The following is a 16,398-nucleotide window of genomic DNA, read 5'->3' as shown; positions in this document are numbered from 1 at the left end:
TATCTATATATTTATTACTTTCCAAATAAATGTTATATTTCTATGGAAATACATGAGTAGCCATGAGAAAGACACCCCCCCCCCCCAATAGTGATCGACTATTGAGGATCGCTATGGGGTGCAATCGGCGATGTAGGATGTAGGCTTGTACACAATCGCCCAACCTTGTTTTAGGAACATCAGGCAGGATTTAGGCTACCAACCGCCTAGCCATTTGTAGCTCAATCTTGGGTGCAATGATCACGTTCCCACACTGACTGACTGTGTGGAGGCTCATTGATTTAACTTTACGCTAGCCAACATGATACACTAGTAAAGTAATAAAATATATAGCTGTCTGCTATATTAGCCACGACTTATTGTTTTTTGTGCAGCTTCAAATGTCGAATGTGGAAATGTGGACTTCAGTGCACAACACATCAGCTGTCTGTGACCAGGTGAAAAACATTTCTAAGCCAAACCTTCATGTCATAACTGCTAACTGCTACACATAGCCTACTTTGTTGTTACCATATTATCGAACATCATAGTCAACATAGAATAGAAGTAACGCATTAGTAAACCCGCTACAATTACAGTACAGTGTACAGTCAGCAAGCAGTTTAGCAGTTACACCGGCGGGCCCCGGTGGCAATAAACTATTAAAACCAAAAGCTTCCTTGACTTGGAAGGGTTCTCGTGTTGGATAGCCATAGCCAGCTAGCTAACATAGCATCCTTCTCTGTTTGAGCCGGGTGTTTTGAGGAGGCTAAACTAGCTAGTGAAAAATAAAATACTACAAAATATAGCTCCATCTCTCTCCCTCTCCCTTTCTCTCTTGCTTCTCCTTCAATTTTGAAGAAATGTATTTGTTGAAAACTGTTCAACTGTTGTCTTTCTCTCTCTGAGTCAACTACTCACCACATTGTATGATCTGCAGTGCTAGCTAGCTGTATCGTAAGCTTTCAGTTCTAGATTTATTCTCTGATCCTTGATTGGGTGGACAAAATGGCAGTTCATGCTGCAAGAGCTCTAATACAGTTGAAGTCGGAAGTTTACATACACTTAGGTTGGAGTCATTAAAACTTGTTTTTCAACCACTCCTCAAATTTCTTGTTAACAAACTATAGTTTTGGCAAGTCGGTTAGGACATCTACTTTGTGCATGACACAAGTAATCTTTTCAACAATTGTTTACAGACAGATTATTTCACTTATAATTCACTGTATCACAATTCCAGTGGGTCAGAAGTTTACATACACTAACATGCTGACCAGACCGGACACGTCGCGTGCGCGAGCGTCGCAAAATAAATTTAGAAATCCATGTTATTCAATTATTGCACCCACACTGCTCGCTCGCGCCAACGAGCGTCTGCGGGCTAAAATTGAAGTCATTCCTATTTCTGACGCAGATCGCGCTGAAAGTCCTGCCTCTCCCATCTCCTCATTGGTTTATAGAAGCAGGTACCCACGTGCCGTCTCCTCATTGGTTATACCCACGTGGGTGATTGAAAGACGAACTTTGTTGCCGGTTGTCGTGGTAATACAATGAAAGTTTAGATGCGATCACCATATAAGTTCTAAGATGAAAAAGCCTGGATGGAGAAGAGATGACTAGAAACGATTCTGTTGGCCGTTTTATGTGTGGATTAATTGTCGGAGTAGAGGTCCTTGTGCATTTCAGGTAAAATAACAACTCAATGTTTATATCCCAGGACAAATTAGCTAGCAACAGCAAGCTAGCTAAATAGTACAAATTAAAGTTAGCTAGCAAGTGCAAGCTAACTAGCTAAATTGCCATACATGTTTAATGCTTTTCGACCTGTCCCCAAATTAATGTCATTGGTTCAGAGTTTGTTTTGATATTTTAACCTGCGTGTCGTGATCGCGTTTGGTGTGGGGGGGAAAAATACATTTATGCACGATAGTGCACGATGGCGCACGCGCGCAGCTGGTTTGGGTTCCGTGTACGTTGACTGTGCCTTTAAATAAAATAAATAAAATAAAATGCAAATTAATTACTTAAAAATCATTCAATGTGATTTTCTGGATTTTTGTTTTGGATTCCGTCTCTCACAGTTGAAGTGTACCTATGATAAAAATTACAGACTACATGCTTTGTAAGTAGGAAAACCTGCAAAATCAGCAGTGTATCAAATACTTGTTCTCCCCACTGTACATATACATTATATTAAGTGGCACTGTTTAAAGTGGCTAGTGATACATTTTTGATCAATTTCCATCAATTCCATTATTAAAGTGAGCTGGAGTTGAGTCAGTATGTTGGCAGCAGCCACTCGATGTTAGTGGTGGCTGTTTAACAGTCTGATGGCCTTGATAGAAGCTGTTTTTCAGTCTCTCGGTCCCTGCTTTGATGCACCTGTACTGACCTCGCCTTCTGGATGATAGCGGGGTGAACAGGCAGTGGCTCGGGTGGTTGTTGTCCTTGATGATCTTTATGGCCTTCCTGTGACATCGGGTGGTGTAGGTGTCCAGTGGAGGTGGGCAGCAGAGGTTTTGTGGCATCATCTACAACCAGACTGCTTAGAGACCTGGGAATTAAGGGCCAGAGCCAGCGTTCGGCAATCAAAGCTGAATCAGAGGCGGCAGAAGGCAGCAGTCAATGGCTCTGGATGAAGAGGAAAGACCCCAGCTGGGCCCCGAAGTGAGAGGGCCAGGAGGTATGCGGTCAACAATGCTTGACTCAGGGAGGAGGACGCCCCTGCCATGCATAGTCCCATGGGATGTTGGCTATCAACAACAAGGCAACTCCTATGACTAATTGGGAATGGGACGCAAGCGTAGGATTGATCACCCTGTCGCTGGCCGCCTTTGGGGAGGGTGTATAGTGTGAAAGGCCGAAACACCCTAGGAACCAAAGGTTCCTGACGATGCACTCCCCAAATTTCACCAGGCTCACTGTTCATGAACTCTTGGAAGTGCTTGCACAAAGGATAGTAACATCTCATCCTGTGTTCTTGGAATCAGTCCTGGAGGGACAGCAACCATTACTCCTGTGTTCCAATTGCACGCTAATCCAAGTTTATAATTTTAAAAGGCTAATTGATCATTATAAAACCCTTTTGCAATTATGTTAGCACAGCTGAAAACTGTTGTGCTGATTAAATAAGCAAAAAACTGGCATTCTTTAGACTCGTTGAGTATCTGGGGCGTCATTATTTGTGGGTTCGATTACAGGCTCAAAATGGCCAGAAACAAATAACTTTCTTCTGAAACTCATCAGTTTATTCTTGTTCTGAGAAATTAAGGCTATTCCATGCGAGAAATTGCCAAGAAACTGAAGATCTCGTACAAGGCTGTGTACTACTCCCTTCACAGAACAGCGCAAACTGGCCCTAACCAGAATAGAAAGAGGAGTGGGAGGCCCCGGTGCACAACTGAGCAAGAGGACAATTACATTAGAGTGTCTAGTTTGAGAAACAGATGCCTCACAAGTCCTCAACTGGCAGCTTCATTAAATAGTACCCGCAAAACACCAGTCTCAACGTCAACAGTGAAGAGGCGACTCCGGGATGCTGGGCTTCTAGGTAGAGTTGCAAAGAAAAAGCCATATCTCAGACTGGCCAACGAAAAGAAAAGATTAAGATGGGCAAAAGAACACACACTGGATAGAGGAATTCTGCCTCGAAGGTCAGGATCCCGGAGTCACCTCTTCAATAGACCCTGCCACATCTCGTGTCTGAGCCGTTGAATTGTTACTCCACTTTGTCCCTGTACCGGCATTTTTTTTTTTTGATTGCCTTGCAGCGGGACTAACTATAAACTAACTGTTTATATTCAGCCATGTACACATGTACCCAGCTGTGACGATAACTGACAAGAATTATTTTGGGAGGTAATTTGGCCAGCATTTGATTGTAAGGAATTCTAGATCAGGTGAGCAGAAGGACTTGAGTTCCTCTCTGTTATGATTACACCATGAGTCGTTAATCATGAAGCATACAACCACGCCCTTCCTCTTCCCAGAGAGGTGTTTATCTCTTACTCTCTTAGGCTGATACAGAGAGACTCATCCATGCTTTTATTACAATCAGGCTTGACTACTGTAATGCTCTCCTGTTTGGTCTACCCAAGAAAGCCATTGGTCAATTGCAAAACATACAGAATGCTGCAGCACGGGTACTGACCAAGACCAGACGGAGAGCGCACATTACACCGGTTTTAAAGTCTCTGCACTGGCTGCCTACGATTCTTCTATTGGTTTTCAAATTAATCCATGATTGTGCACCCCAATACATATCAGACATCCTTTTAAGTTATGTACCCAAGAGGTCCCTCACGTCCTCTGGCACTGGCCTTTTAACTATCCCAAAGTCTAGGACCAAGAGGCATGGAGAGGCCTCTTTTTTTAGTTACTATGCCCCTTGCCTCTGGACTACCCTGCCAGAAAACCTGTGGGGGGCCGAAGCTGTGGACATATTTAAAGGGATCTTAAAACACACCTTTTTAGCTTCACTTTTCCTTAGGATGCTTTTTTTAGTCTTTCAGTTTTAAATTGTTATTCTTTTGTTTTTTATCCTCATGTTTGTTGTGTAGTAAATATTTGTTTTTATTTTCATTTTTTGTATTTGTTTTTTTCCTGTGAAGCACATTGTGTTGCATTCATGTCTGAAATGTGCTGTATAAATAAAGCTTGATTTAATAACGGGATGCAATTTGGATACCCAAGCTATAGGCTTCTGTAGCTATGCGCAAATGACAGTTATAGCGCCAAACCTACCAAGTTGATTTATGATTTCTAGATTTTTAATTATATGCCCGGACTTTTCACTGTGTTTTCTACAATTTGTATCGTGTTAAATATTTGCCACTATAGGTAGCCACCGTCAGTTATACCCACATACATGTATAACTGTCACTGACTTTAGTGTTAGTTTCTTTATATTTTTTGTTTAAATCAAATCGAAGTTTATTTGTCACGTGCGCCAAATACAACAGGTGTAGGCCTTACAGTGAAATGCTTTACTTACAGGCTCTAACCAACAGTGCAATTTATATATTTTTTAAAGGTATTAGGTGAACAATAGGGAAGTACAGAAATAAAAACAACAGTAAAAAGACAGTGAAAAATAACAGTAGACTCGCTACTTGTTTACCTGTCACGTGTGTGTGGTTGTTCCTGAGGATCGCTAGCAATAGTGGCTCATATTAGGCTAACGTATTACAAGTTGGGACATGTAGCCTATTTGAATCATTATGGAACACAGACCATACATAGCAGTTTAAACCTGGAGCCTGGGCCACGCTTCATGACGAATGGACCGCTGTCATCAAAGTTCTATGATTAGTGAGGATTATTATGGTAGGTTTATAGGACTACTGTTCAACCCCTATTGTACATTATTCTCACCTTCCAATATTTCATGAATTGAATATTGTAACTTTTAGGATGAATCAAACCAATATATTTCATGTGTAAAGGCTTTCTAAACTTTTAATTTGTATTGTTCATAAATACTTTATGAGCCCTAAATAATATACAAGATCAGACTATTTTTGTATCTACCAATTGGTGCTTAAAATGAGACCAATATGTATGTATTTACATGGCTTTCTTTCTTGGTCCCTAATATTCTGAACTGTTCTCTTCATATATTATAGTAAGTCTGTCGAGAAAATTCTAATTAAATTGGATAAAAGTACTGAAAACGCAATTGAATGAAAACTCCAGCAGATAATCTGTTGGCCAGCAAGTGGGAGGATTTTCAGCGGTTAAATAAATTCTATTCAATGCGCGCAAGGGAACCATGGCTGAAATGCTTGTTACGCACCTACATACAGTGCCTTTGGAAAGTATTCAGACCCCTTGATTTTTTCCACATTTTGTTACGTTACAGCCTTGTCCTAAAATGGATTAAGTAAAACAAAATCTCCACTCAATATCCCATATATGACAAAGCGAAAACAGGTTTTTAGAAATGTTTGCACATTTATTAAATGTAAAAAACAGATACCTTATTTCCACAAGTATTCAGACCCTTTGCTATTTGCCTTGAAATTGAGCTCAGGTGCATCCTCTTTCCATTGATCATCCTTTAGATGTTTCTACAACTTGATTAGAGTCCACATGTGGTAAATTCAACTGATTGGACATGATTTGGAAAGGCACGCACCTGTCTGTATATGGTCCCATAGTTGACAGTGTATTTCAGAGCAAAAACCAAACCATGAGGTCGAAGGAATTGTCCGTAGAGCTCCGAGACAGGATTGTGTTGAAGCACAGATCTGGGGAAGGTTACCAAAACATTTCTGCAGCATTGAAGGTCCTCAAGAACACATTGGCCTCCATCATTCTTCAATCCTGGCTTAGGAAGGCCACCAAAAATTCGGAGATTTCCATACCCAACTATAACACTTTCCGTCAAGATAGAACTGCCAAAGGGGGAGGAGTTGCAATCTACTGCAGAGATAGCCTGCAAAGTTCTGTCATACTTTCCAGGTCTATACCCAAACAGTTCGAACTTCTAATTTTAAAAATTAATCTCTCCAGAAATAAGTCTCTCACTGTTGCCGCCTGCTACCGACCCCCCTCAGCTCCCAGCTGTGCCCTGGACACCATCTGTGAATTGATCGCTCCCCATCTAGCTTCAGAGTTTGTTCTGTTAGGTGACCTAAACTGGGATATGCTTAACACCCCGGCAGTCCTACAATCTAAGCTAGATGCCCTCAATCTCACACAAATCATCAAGGAACCCACCAGGTACAACCCTAAATCCGTAAACATGTGCACCCTAATAGACATTATCCTGACCAACTTGCCCTCCAAATACACCTCTGCTGTCTTCAATCAAGATCTCAGCGATCACTGCCTCATTGCCTGTATCCGCTACGGGTCCGCGGTCAAACGACCACCCCTCATCACTGTCAAACGCTCCCTAAAACACTTCTGCGAGCAGGCCTTTCTAATCGACCTGGCCCGGGTACCCTGGAAGGATATTGACCTCATCCCGTCAGTTGAGGATGCCTGGTCATTCTTTAAAAGTTACTTCCTCACCATATTAGACAAGCATGCTCCGTTCAAAAAATGCAGAACTAAGAACAGATATAGCCCTTGGTTCACTCCAGACCTGACTGCCCTCGACCAGCACAAAAACATCCTGTGGCGAACTGCAATAGCATCGAAGAGCCCCCGCGATATGCAACTGTTCAGGGAAGTCAGGAACCAATACACGCAGTCAGTCAGGAAAGCAAAGGCCAGCTTTTTCAAGCAGAAATTTGCATCCTGTAGCTCTAACTCCAAAAAGTTCTGGGATACTGTAAAGTCCATGGAGAACAAGAGCACCTCCTCCCAGCTGCCCACTGCACTGAGGCTAGGTAACACGGTCACCACCGATAAATCCGTGATAATCAAAAACTTCAACAAGCATTTCTCAACGGCTGGCCATGCCTTCCTCCTGGCGACTCCAACCTTGGCAAACAGCCCCGCCCCCCCGCTGCTACTCGCCCAAGCCTCCCCAGCTTCTCCTTTACCCAAATCCAGATAGCAGATGTTCTGAAAGAGCTGGAAAACCTGGACCCATACAAATCAGCTGGGCTTGACAATCTGGACCCCCTATTTCTGAAACTGTCCGCCGCCATTGTCGCACCCCCGATTACCAGCCTGTTCAACCTCTCCTTCGTATCATCTGAAATACCCAAGGATTGGAAAGCTGCCGCGGTCATCCCCCTCTTCAAAGGGGGAGACACCCTGGACCCAAACTGTTACAGACCTATATCCATCCTGCCCTGCCTAACTAAGGTCTTCGAAAGCCAAGTCAACAAACAGATCACTGACCATCTCGAATCCCACCGTACCTTCTCCGCTGTGCAATCCGGTTTCCGAGCCGGTCACGGGTGCACCTCAGCCACGCTCAAGGTACTAAACGATATCATAACCGCCATCTATAAAAGACAGTACTGTGCAGCCGTCTTCATCGACCTGGCCAAGGCTTTCGACTCTGTCAATCACCATATTCTTATCGGCAGACTCAGTAGCCTCGGTTTTTCTAATGACTGCCTTGCCTGGTTCACCAACTACTTTGCAGACAGAGTTCAGTGTGTAAAATCGGAGGGCATGTTGTCCGGTCCTCTGGCAGTCTCTATGGGGGTACCACAGGGTTCAATTCTCGGGCCGACTCTTTTCTCTGTATATATCAATGATGTTGCTCTTGCTGCGGGCGATTCCCTGATCCACCTCTACGCAGACGACACCATTATGTATACAGTGATCCCTCGCCACTTCGCGGTTCACTTATCGCGGATTCGCTATTTCGCGGATTTTCATAATGCATTTTTTTTTTTTTTTTGGTGCATTGTGCTCTGCATTCTGATTCGCTAAAAACTCACTCCCGCTTCTTGTATCAAAACATGCTACGAATTGTGCTATCATTTTGTCGTCTCGTGCAGTTATGTGTACGTACATAAAACAGCTTGGCAAATTTACATTAAGTTGGCCAAATTATCTTGTAATTTCGAACATCTCCTAAACCCATAATGTCGACGAAACGGCCTGGACCGACAAAAGCACCTGCGGATGGGCCCAAACGGCGGATTGATGGAGACGCACAGCCGCTGACCGATGCAGAGCTGGCAGAAATGACAAAGCCACAAAGCGACGATGAAAGAGAAGAGGGAGAAGAGGACACGAGAGATGAGGAGGAAGGACTAACGCTTGGTCGCTTAGCAACCATGGTGCGAATGGCCACTGAACTTAAGCGAGTAGCTGAGGAATGGGACCCTTTGATGAGCCGTTCATTACAGTTCTCCAACGTAATCGATGGTGGCATGTCGGTGTACAAGGATCTTTTTGCAAAGAAGAAAAAAGTGCGACAACAGCTGCCTATCACTATGTTCTTCTCCCGAACAAACACACCTGCACCGCGGGCTTCAGAAGAAGAGAACACTGCAGAGCGCAGTCAGGATGCAGCGGCCCAGTCTGAAGAGCAGTGAAACGGCCTACACGTGAGTCACTGTATTTGTATACATGTAATAGTTGCTAATTGTAAAAAAAAAAAAAAGTTTTCTATTTCGCGGATTTCACTTATCGCGGGTCATTTTCGGAACGTAACCCCCGCGATAAACGAGGGATTACTGTACTTCTGGCCCTTCCTTGGACACTGTGCTATCTAACCTCCAAACGAGCTTCAATGCCATACAACACTCCTTCCGTGGCCTCCAACTGCTCTTAAACGCTAGTAAAACCAAATGCATGCTTTTCAACCGGTCGCTGCCTGCACCCGCACGCCCGACTAGCATCACCACCCTGGACGGTTCCGACCTAGAATATGTGGACATCTATAAGTACCTAGGTGTCTGGCTAGACTGCAAACTCTCCTTCCAGACTCATATTAAACATCTCCAATCCAAAATCAAATCTAGAGTCGGCTTTCTATTTCGCAACAAAGCCTCCTTCACTCACGCCGCCAAACTTACCCTAGTAAAACTGACTATCCTACCGATCCTCGACTTCGGCGATGTCATCTACAAAATAGCTTCCAATACTCTACTCAGCAAACTGGATGCAGTTTATCACAGTGCCATCCGTTTTGTTACTAAAGCACCTTATACGACCCACCACTGCGACCTGTATGCCCTAGTCGGCTGGCCCTCGCTACATGTTCGTCGTCAGACCCACTGGCTCCAGGTCATCTGCAAGGCTATGCTAGGTAAAGTGCCGCCTTATCTCAGTTCACTGGTCACGATGGCTACACCCACCCGTAGCACACGCTCCAGCAGGTGTATCTCACTGATCATCCCTAAAGCCAAAACCTCATTTGGACCCCTTTCCTTCCAGTTCTCTGCTGCCTGCGACTGGAACGAATTGCAAAAATCTCTGAAGTTGGAGACTTTTATCTCCCTCAACAACTTTAAACATCTGCTATCCGAGCAGCTAACCGATCGCTGCAGCTGTACATAGTCCATCGGTATATAGCCCACCCAATTTACCTACCTCACCCCCCATACCGCTTTTATTTATTTACTTTTCTGCTCTTTTGCACACCAGTATCTCTACTTGCACATGATCATCTGATGTTTTATCACTCCAGTGTTAATCTGCTAAATTGTAATTATTCGATTTATTGCCTACCTCCTCATGCCTTTTGCACACATTGTATATAGATTCTCTTTTTTTCTACCATGTTATTGACTTGTTTATTGTTTACTCCATGTGTAACTCTGTGTTGTTGTCTGTTCACACTGTTATGCTTTATCTTGGCCAGGTCGCAGTTGCAAATGAGAACTTGTTCTCAACTAGCCTACCTGGTTAAATAAAGGTGAAAAAAAAAGAAGAAAAAAAAATATTTAAGTTTTTGCTTTGTCATTATGGGGTTTAGCTTGATGAGGGGGGGGGGGACTATTGATTCAATTTTAGCATAAGTCTGTAACAATGTGGAAAATGTCAAGGGATCTGAATACTTTCCGAAGGCACTAAGGTAAGTCTGAATTCCAACTACTGAGAAGTGTGTAGGAAAGGCTCACATTTCCTAAGTCTGAATCGGGCCCAATATGGTTGCTGTGGTGGATAAAGTAAAAAGATTATGCAAAGTTTTCACATTACTGTACCCATGGCATTACATATGAGAACTAGTCATTATTAAATTAATAGGGTCTTTGTGACTGTACCGTCATTCTCCTTCCTGATCCCCTCCGTCTGGTACTTGGTGATGTCAGCTCCACTTTCAGATCAACCAACTGGCTCTTGTAGAAGGATAGTTCAGTCTGTGTTGCTCAGCTGCTCTCCCTGCTTCAACACGATGACCCACAGGTTGTGCACAGTGTCTCTGAGGTCTTCCAGTTTAGTCCAGATGTCAGGTTGGGTGGTGGTCTGTGTGTCGGTCTCTCCCTGAACCCAGACACACAGCGGCAACACCAGTGGAACTACAGACGCCCTCATTCTGACAGTACCAACACCGTCTAGTGTACCTTCTAGTGTCAAATTGATTTCAGCTCATGAAACGTAGGACCAGCACTTTACATGTTGCATTTTCTATTTTTGTTCAGTATAGTTGGGTGTGGCCAAGGCCTTCAAAAAGAGAACATTTGTGGATAAGATTATTGGTCATGGGAAACGTGAAGCTGTTTTTTATCTTAAGTTATGTGTCTGCGTGAATTTCTATTTCCACTTGACAGACTTCATCTGAAAAGAAACAAAATGAAGTGTTTACTTGCAATGACTAATATGTGATTGTTTTCCAATAAAAAACGTAGTTGAATGCACTGACTAAGTCGCTCTGGTTAAATGACTTAAATGAAAATGTGTGTACAACACCCACCACCCCACCTTACAGTGAGCCCCAAACCCACCCATCCAGTCAATCCTTGTGAACTCAACCCCACCATGACCCCATGGTTAGTGACCCCACGGTGACCTTTGACACTGTATCTCCCCAGGCTGATCAAACACACCAAGCAGCTTCTGGAGGAGAATGAAGAGAGGCTGTGTATCAAGGTCCTGCAGACCCTCCGAGAGATGATGACCAAAGACAGAGGATACGGAGAGAAGGTAGGACACGAGTCACAACACAACACACCTTACCTTACCTCCATCAGCAGCCCCGAACCTCGAATACCACTGCTTCTCTCCATCACAGTATAGTGGTGTCGATGACCAACCTAGTTTCTACCCTTCTCTTTTTAGGATCGCTCACATTGTACAACTCATCAACCATCTTTTTATTATGATGTGATACGGAATGATATGGATCTACATGATGAGTACACACACACAGACACACACACACACTGAGCTGGTCCAGGCTAGACTGACCTCATGAATACTTGGCTGGACACTAACTCACCAGCACGGTCCAATGAAAGCATTCATGTCTGAGGTCAAGCAGGGAGATATAACCCCCAATCTTCCTAGAAAGGGAATTGGCTCAGAATGGATGGACCTCGCCTTTACTATTATACCAATTCTTTCCGTTGTGTGTCAAACACCCTTTACTAATGAACGTATTTTCTAAAGTATTAAATGTCTACTAAGATGCACATCACATGAGTGCTTTAAAGACACTCTTTATATACCGTCTGACTAAAGTTTGTGTATGCTTCCTAATGTTGTGGTGTGCCCTGTTCACACTGATACAGCAGCAGCCTGTATCCTCCCTATGCTAACCAATGGCTGACAGTACCTCCGTCATTACGTAAGAGCAGTCATAGCTTTTAGGAGGTATAGTTGATTCGGGGCAGCAGATAGCCTAGTGGTTAGAGAGGTGGCCCAGTAACCGAAAGGTTGCTAGATTGAATCCCCGAGCTGACAATGTAAAAAAATGAATCTGTCGTTCTGCCCCTGAACAAGGCAGTTAACTCGCTGTATCTAGGCCGTCATTGTAAATAAGAATTTGTTCTTAACTGACTTGTCTAGTTAAATAAAGGTGAAATAAATAAAAAAAATCTAAATTGTAAAGCCTTCAAAAGAGATCATTAGGTTAAGATTATTGGTCGTGGGAAGTGTGAACCTGCTGTTTATCATGTGTCTGCGTGAATTTCTATTTTCAACTTCCCCTGAATAGAAAAGTCCAATAAAGAGTTAATGAGCACAAGGGTCTACTTGCTAAGACTGTGACATTTCGTTTTTTTTGTTCCATCTAATGATGTGGTGTGCCCTGCTCACACTGACACAGCAGCCTGCATCCTCTCTATGCTAATCCATGGCTAACCCTCCACCCCTCTCTTCTCTTTCAGCTCAGGGCCTTTGATGATGAGATGGATATGCCTGAGGTTGTCCCTCTTTTTCTTCTACTTCTCTCTCCCTCTTTCAGTTGTTCTGTGAATGTGCCTTGTCCTCTTAAATGTAGGTCTGTGATTGTAGTTGTGGCTGTATGTGGTGGTGAAATGTGTCTGTAGGTAGTACGCCTGGGGTTGTAGTGGTAGTTTTGGGTTGCTTTCTCTGTCACCCTCTCTCCCGCTCATCCACCCGCTCTCCTCACCCTCCCAATCAGTAAGTAAAGGTGTGGGTGGGTGGGTGTGTGCGCGCTCCCATACGTGCACGTGTGTGCGCTTTACCCAGTAGTGTTGTGCTGTTCCAGGGTGAGTCCCATGCTGGTAGGGCAGGCTGCCAGTATGTGTGTCCCAGTCAGTCTCTCTAAGGGCTGTGGAATGTGTGCACTAGTTCCATTTTGGAACATCCCTCCCTATTTCACTAGAAGGATGAATGGAGCTTTCAGGAAGAGCTTTAGTCAATGATATTGCAGCACCATGCTGTCATGGACAGGACCAGGAGTTCTTTCTGTTCTGGTCAAGTGTGCAGAGAAAATCCCTGGCCCTAGTCATGGACCACTAAGATGAGAGTGTGAGTTTGATAGAATATTCTGACACTTTCTGTTTGACCTAAATGCATTTGTGACCAGAAATGTTGGCTTCTCATATGTGTGCCATTTATTTATCTTCTCTTCCTCTCTCTCTTTCCCTATGCATTCTTCTTTCTCTCCATTCTCTACTTTCTATGTGCAGTCTGAGCTCATGGCTGTTTTAGGGTGTTTCCCCTGCCTTTCCCCAGGGTGTCAGTAGGAGGCACTGTAACAGTGTATCTAGGACTAGGAAGGTGTGTGTGTGTGTGTGTGTGTGTGTGTGTGTGTGTGTGGCTGCGTCCTAGTTTTCCCTGCCTGTGAGCTGCACGATCCCTGGGCCGCTGCCAGCTCTGGGGCGGTGGTTACATAAGAACCGGGTCGGCTTTTTTACCTTTTTCCTGGAACCCAGCCTGCCTCTCTCTCCCTGCCTCTCTCCTTGATTATATCCCTCTCTCTCATTGCTTCTCTCTCTCTCCTTGCTTCTCTCCCGCTCTCTCTCTCCTGCCCTCCACTGATGTGTGACCTTCAGAGGTAATTGCCAATAACAGTGTGGAGGAGCTGTATACCCAAAGACGCAGGCTGTGCATTCGCAAGAGGGGCTATGGGGGGGCTATATGGGGTACAGGGTTGAGGGGGGGGGGTATATATCTGTCTACAGCCCTCCCTCCCTATCCAGCCAGCCCTCCCTATCCACACCGGTTTGATGCCCCTCCCTCCTCACCGCTAGCTCTGATGTAATAACGGCAGTATGAGGAAAACAAGCCAGCCAACCTCGCCCACCTTCCCTTCTCTCGCTAATACCTCTCCCTCTTTCTCCCTGTTTCCTTCTCTCTCTCCTTCCTTTTTCCCTCTATTTATCTTTCTCTGTCTCTTTCTCTCACTTTTTCTCAGTATCTCTCTCCTTCTTTCTCTCACACTCGGTACAGTACTGCAGACACTTACACTGTGTGTAGTCTAAGTGGAGTTGGCAGAGGTTGTTTCCGTGGGGTGTTAGTGTTGGAAGAGACTCCCCACACAGCACAGTGCAGACACACACTCCTCTCTGTGATTAAGCAAGAGGAATATATGTGGGTTAAAATGTAGCTTGTCTTTAATGCACATGAACATTATATGTGTGAGCTGCTCTAGAATATCTATGTTATGTATTCTTAATTCTGGTAGGACCGGCAACTCACAGGGGGACCATGTCTGTTCTAACCGAGCACTAACTAACTCAATTCAACACATCATGGGCTTGATGATAAGTTGATTAGGTGAAGCTGAATCATGTGTGTTGGTGTTGGGCCAGAACAAAAATGTTCTCATTCTGGTTCCCCACTGGTTCGCCACTAAATAAGCGTGTATTTTTGGTTCTGATGGGGTGCGACAGTTGAACTAATAGAGGCATCCATAAGTGATATTCTTCTAGAATCAATGGGTATCAAATGGATAAAAAATACAAATGGATGTAATAAATAATAAAAATGGATGTAGCAATCTCAGATTTCCCCTTAACACCTGGGCCCATAATTTACAGAGGAAGGCGGCAAATCAGTGAGAGGGACCTAGGCTCTGTTCAGGAGGGTGTAGCATCACAAAACCGTCAGATATAAATGTTTTAGAGCAGATATGATACTCTGTCATGTAGAATATGTAATTGTGTCAGCTCCTAACATTACATAGCTGCAACATTCTGAACTGTGATTTTAGCTGAATAGATCCTTTATAGATGACTATGTACAATATTAGTTCCGGTCACTTGTTGACACTCACCTGACACTTGGTTGGTATTGGCCTTGGCTCAAGAGCTTGGGTGGACTAGATGGATTTCATTTTACGTCTGAGAAAAGTCTGAGAAAAGCAGGTTAGTTGCAGCGATTAATGACAGAGAGCAACAGACATTTTATTAGGTTTCCTCAATGTCTTTATTGTGTTTGGAGAACTTTGGACAGTGGGCAGCCAAGCGGCAAACCCCAAGATCCATTTCAGTCAGCAACGGGTCTAAATATGACTGTCTCCCTCCGCCTGCTAAAACACAAACACATGGACATGCACAGCACACACACCAAAAAAACACCTAAAAGGGGAATGTTTTTGCATGTGTTTTCTCTTAACGTGGAATCTGGAGATGTGACAGACAGCAGGGGCTTGCCGCGGGGAGATTCCAGCTCAGTGGAACGATTGTTGGGGAGGATGTGGTGAGCATGAGGGGTTGTTGTGCGGTCGCTGTGGTCGGACCATGGGCGTTGGGGAGAGAGCGCAGATATGCTCTGATCAGCAGGCTGTGTGACGGTGGCTGTCTGGCTTTGATGTGGTCATACATTTTGAAGGAAACAGTATGATTATGTAAACTTAACTTTTTAAGTTAGATTTAAATATTCTTAAGTCTTTACGTGATGTGTAAAAGGTAACAATCACTGACAGTTTTAAGGTGACACAAACATGCTAGTCTCTATACAGACACATACCAGATATTCTCAGGCTTATCTACCCTATATTGGATATACAGTAGGAAAACAGTACACTATTCCAACCCTACACACACACACAGGCAGGGAAAACTAGGACGCAGCCACACACACACACACACACACACACACACACACACACACACACACACACACACACACACACACACAACCTACACACACAACCTCTCTAATGTAGCCAGTTATAGGCCTGCCCTCAGCCGCCCTTTATTCCCTCCTTCCCTGTCTGACCTTGTTTCAGGGGGGCCATGGTTGTGCTGGCAGAACCCTGTGTTGTGATTTGTTGTGTTATTCTCTCTCTCTCTCTCTCTTGTTATGGTGACAGATGGGTTTTCTAAGCTCCTGTGTGTCACTGAGCTCCATTATGTAACTCCCTCTCTCTCTCTCCCCTCCACCCCTCCCCCATCCACACCTCCGCTCCCCTTCTAGTGTATCTGCATCTTATGTAATTAACATGATTGCATGGGAGCGTGATCGGACTCCAAACAGTTGTAGCTAGCTAACAGGTATCCTGTACATCCCACTATGTGGCCGCACCTCTCCAAAAGGCCAAGGATCCACATGAAAGAGAAGAGAACCATGGATTACTTTTATTTGTGCTGTCATTTGTACAGTAGTATTGTACTTTGCTGTCTGCAATTCGTTATATGCAGTGGT

The 16,398-nt window shown here is 44.2% G+C and overlaps 1 protein-coding gene across 2 annotated transcripts in view; it reads left to right on the top strand.

Moving 5' to 3' along the window:
• The window catches only part of LOC120061617 (inositol 1,4,5-trisphosphate receptor type 1), a 155,467-nt gene that overhangs the window by 97,377 nt on the left and 41,692 nt on the right, over nt 1-16,398 (top strand). For both annotated transcript variants that reach the window (XM_039011529.1, XM_039011523.1), the window contains one exon: nt 11,373-11,484. In XM_039011529.1, coding sequence (XP_038867457.1) covers nt 11,373-11,484 — 112 coding nt within the window. The remainder of the gene's footprint in view (nt 1-11,372; nt 11,485-16,398) is intronic.

Source organism: Salvelinus namaycush, chromosome 2, assembly GCF_016432855.1.
Source record: "Salvelinus namaycush isolate Seneca chromosome 2, SaNama_1.0, whole genome shotgun sequence".
NCBI classification, from domain to species: Eukaryota; Metazoa; Chordata; class Actinopteri; order Salmoniformes; family Salmonidae; genus Salvelinus; species Salvelinus namaycush.
Note: the sequence above shows the minus strand (reverse complement) of the source record. Positions and strands in the feature narration are given on the sequence as shown.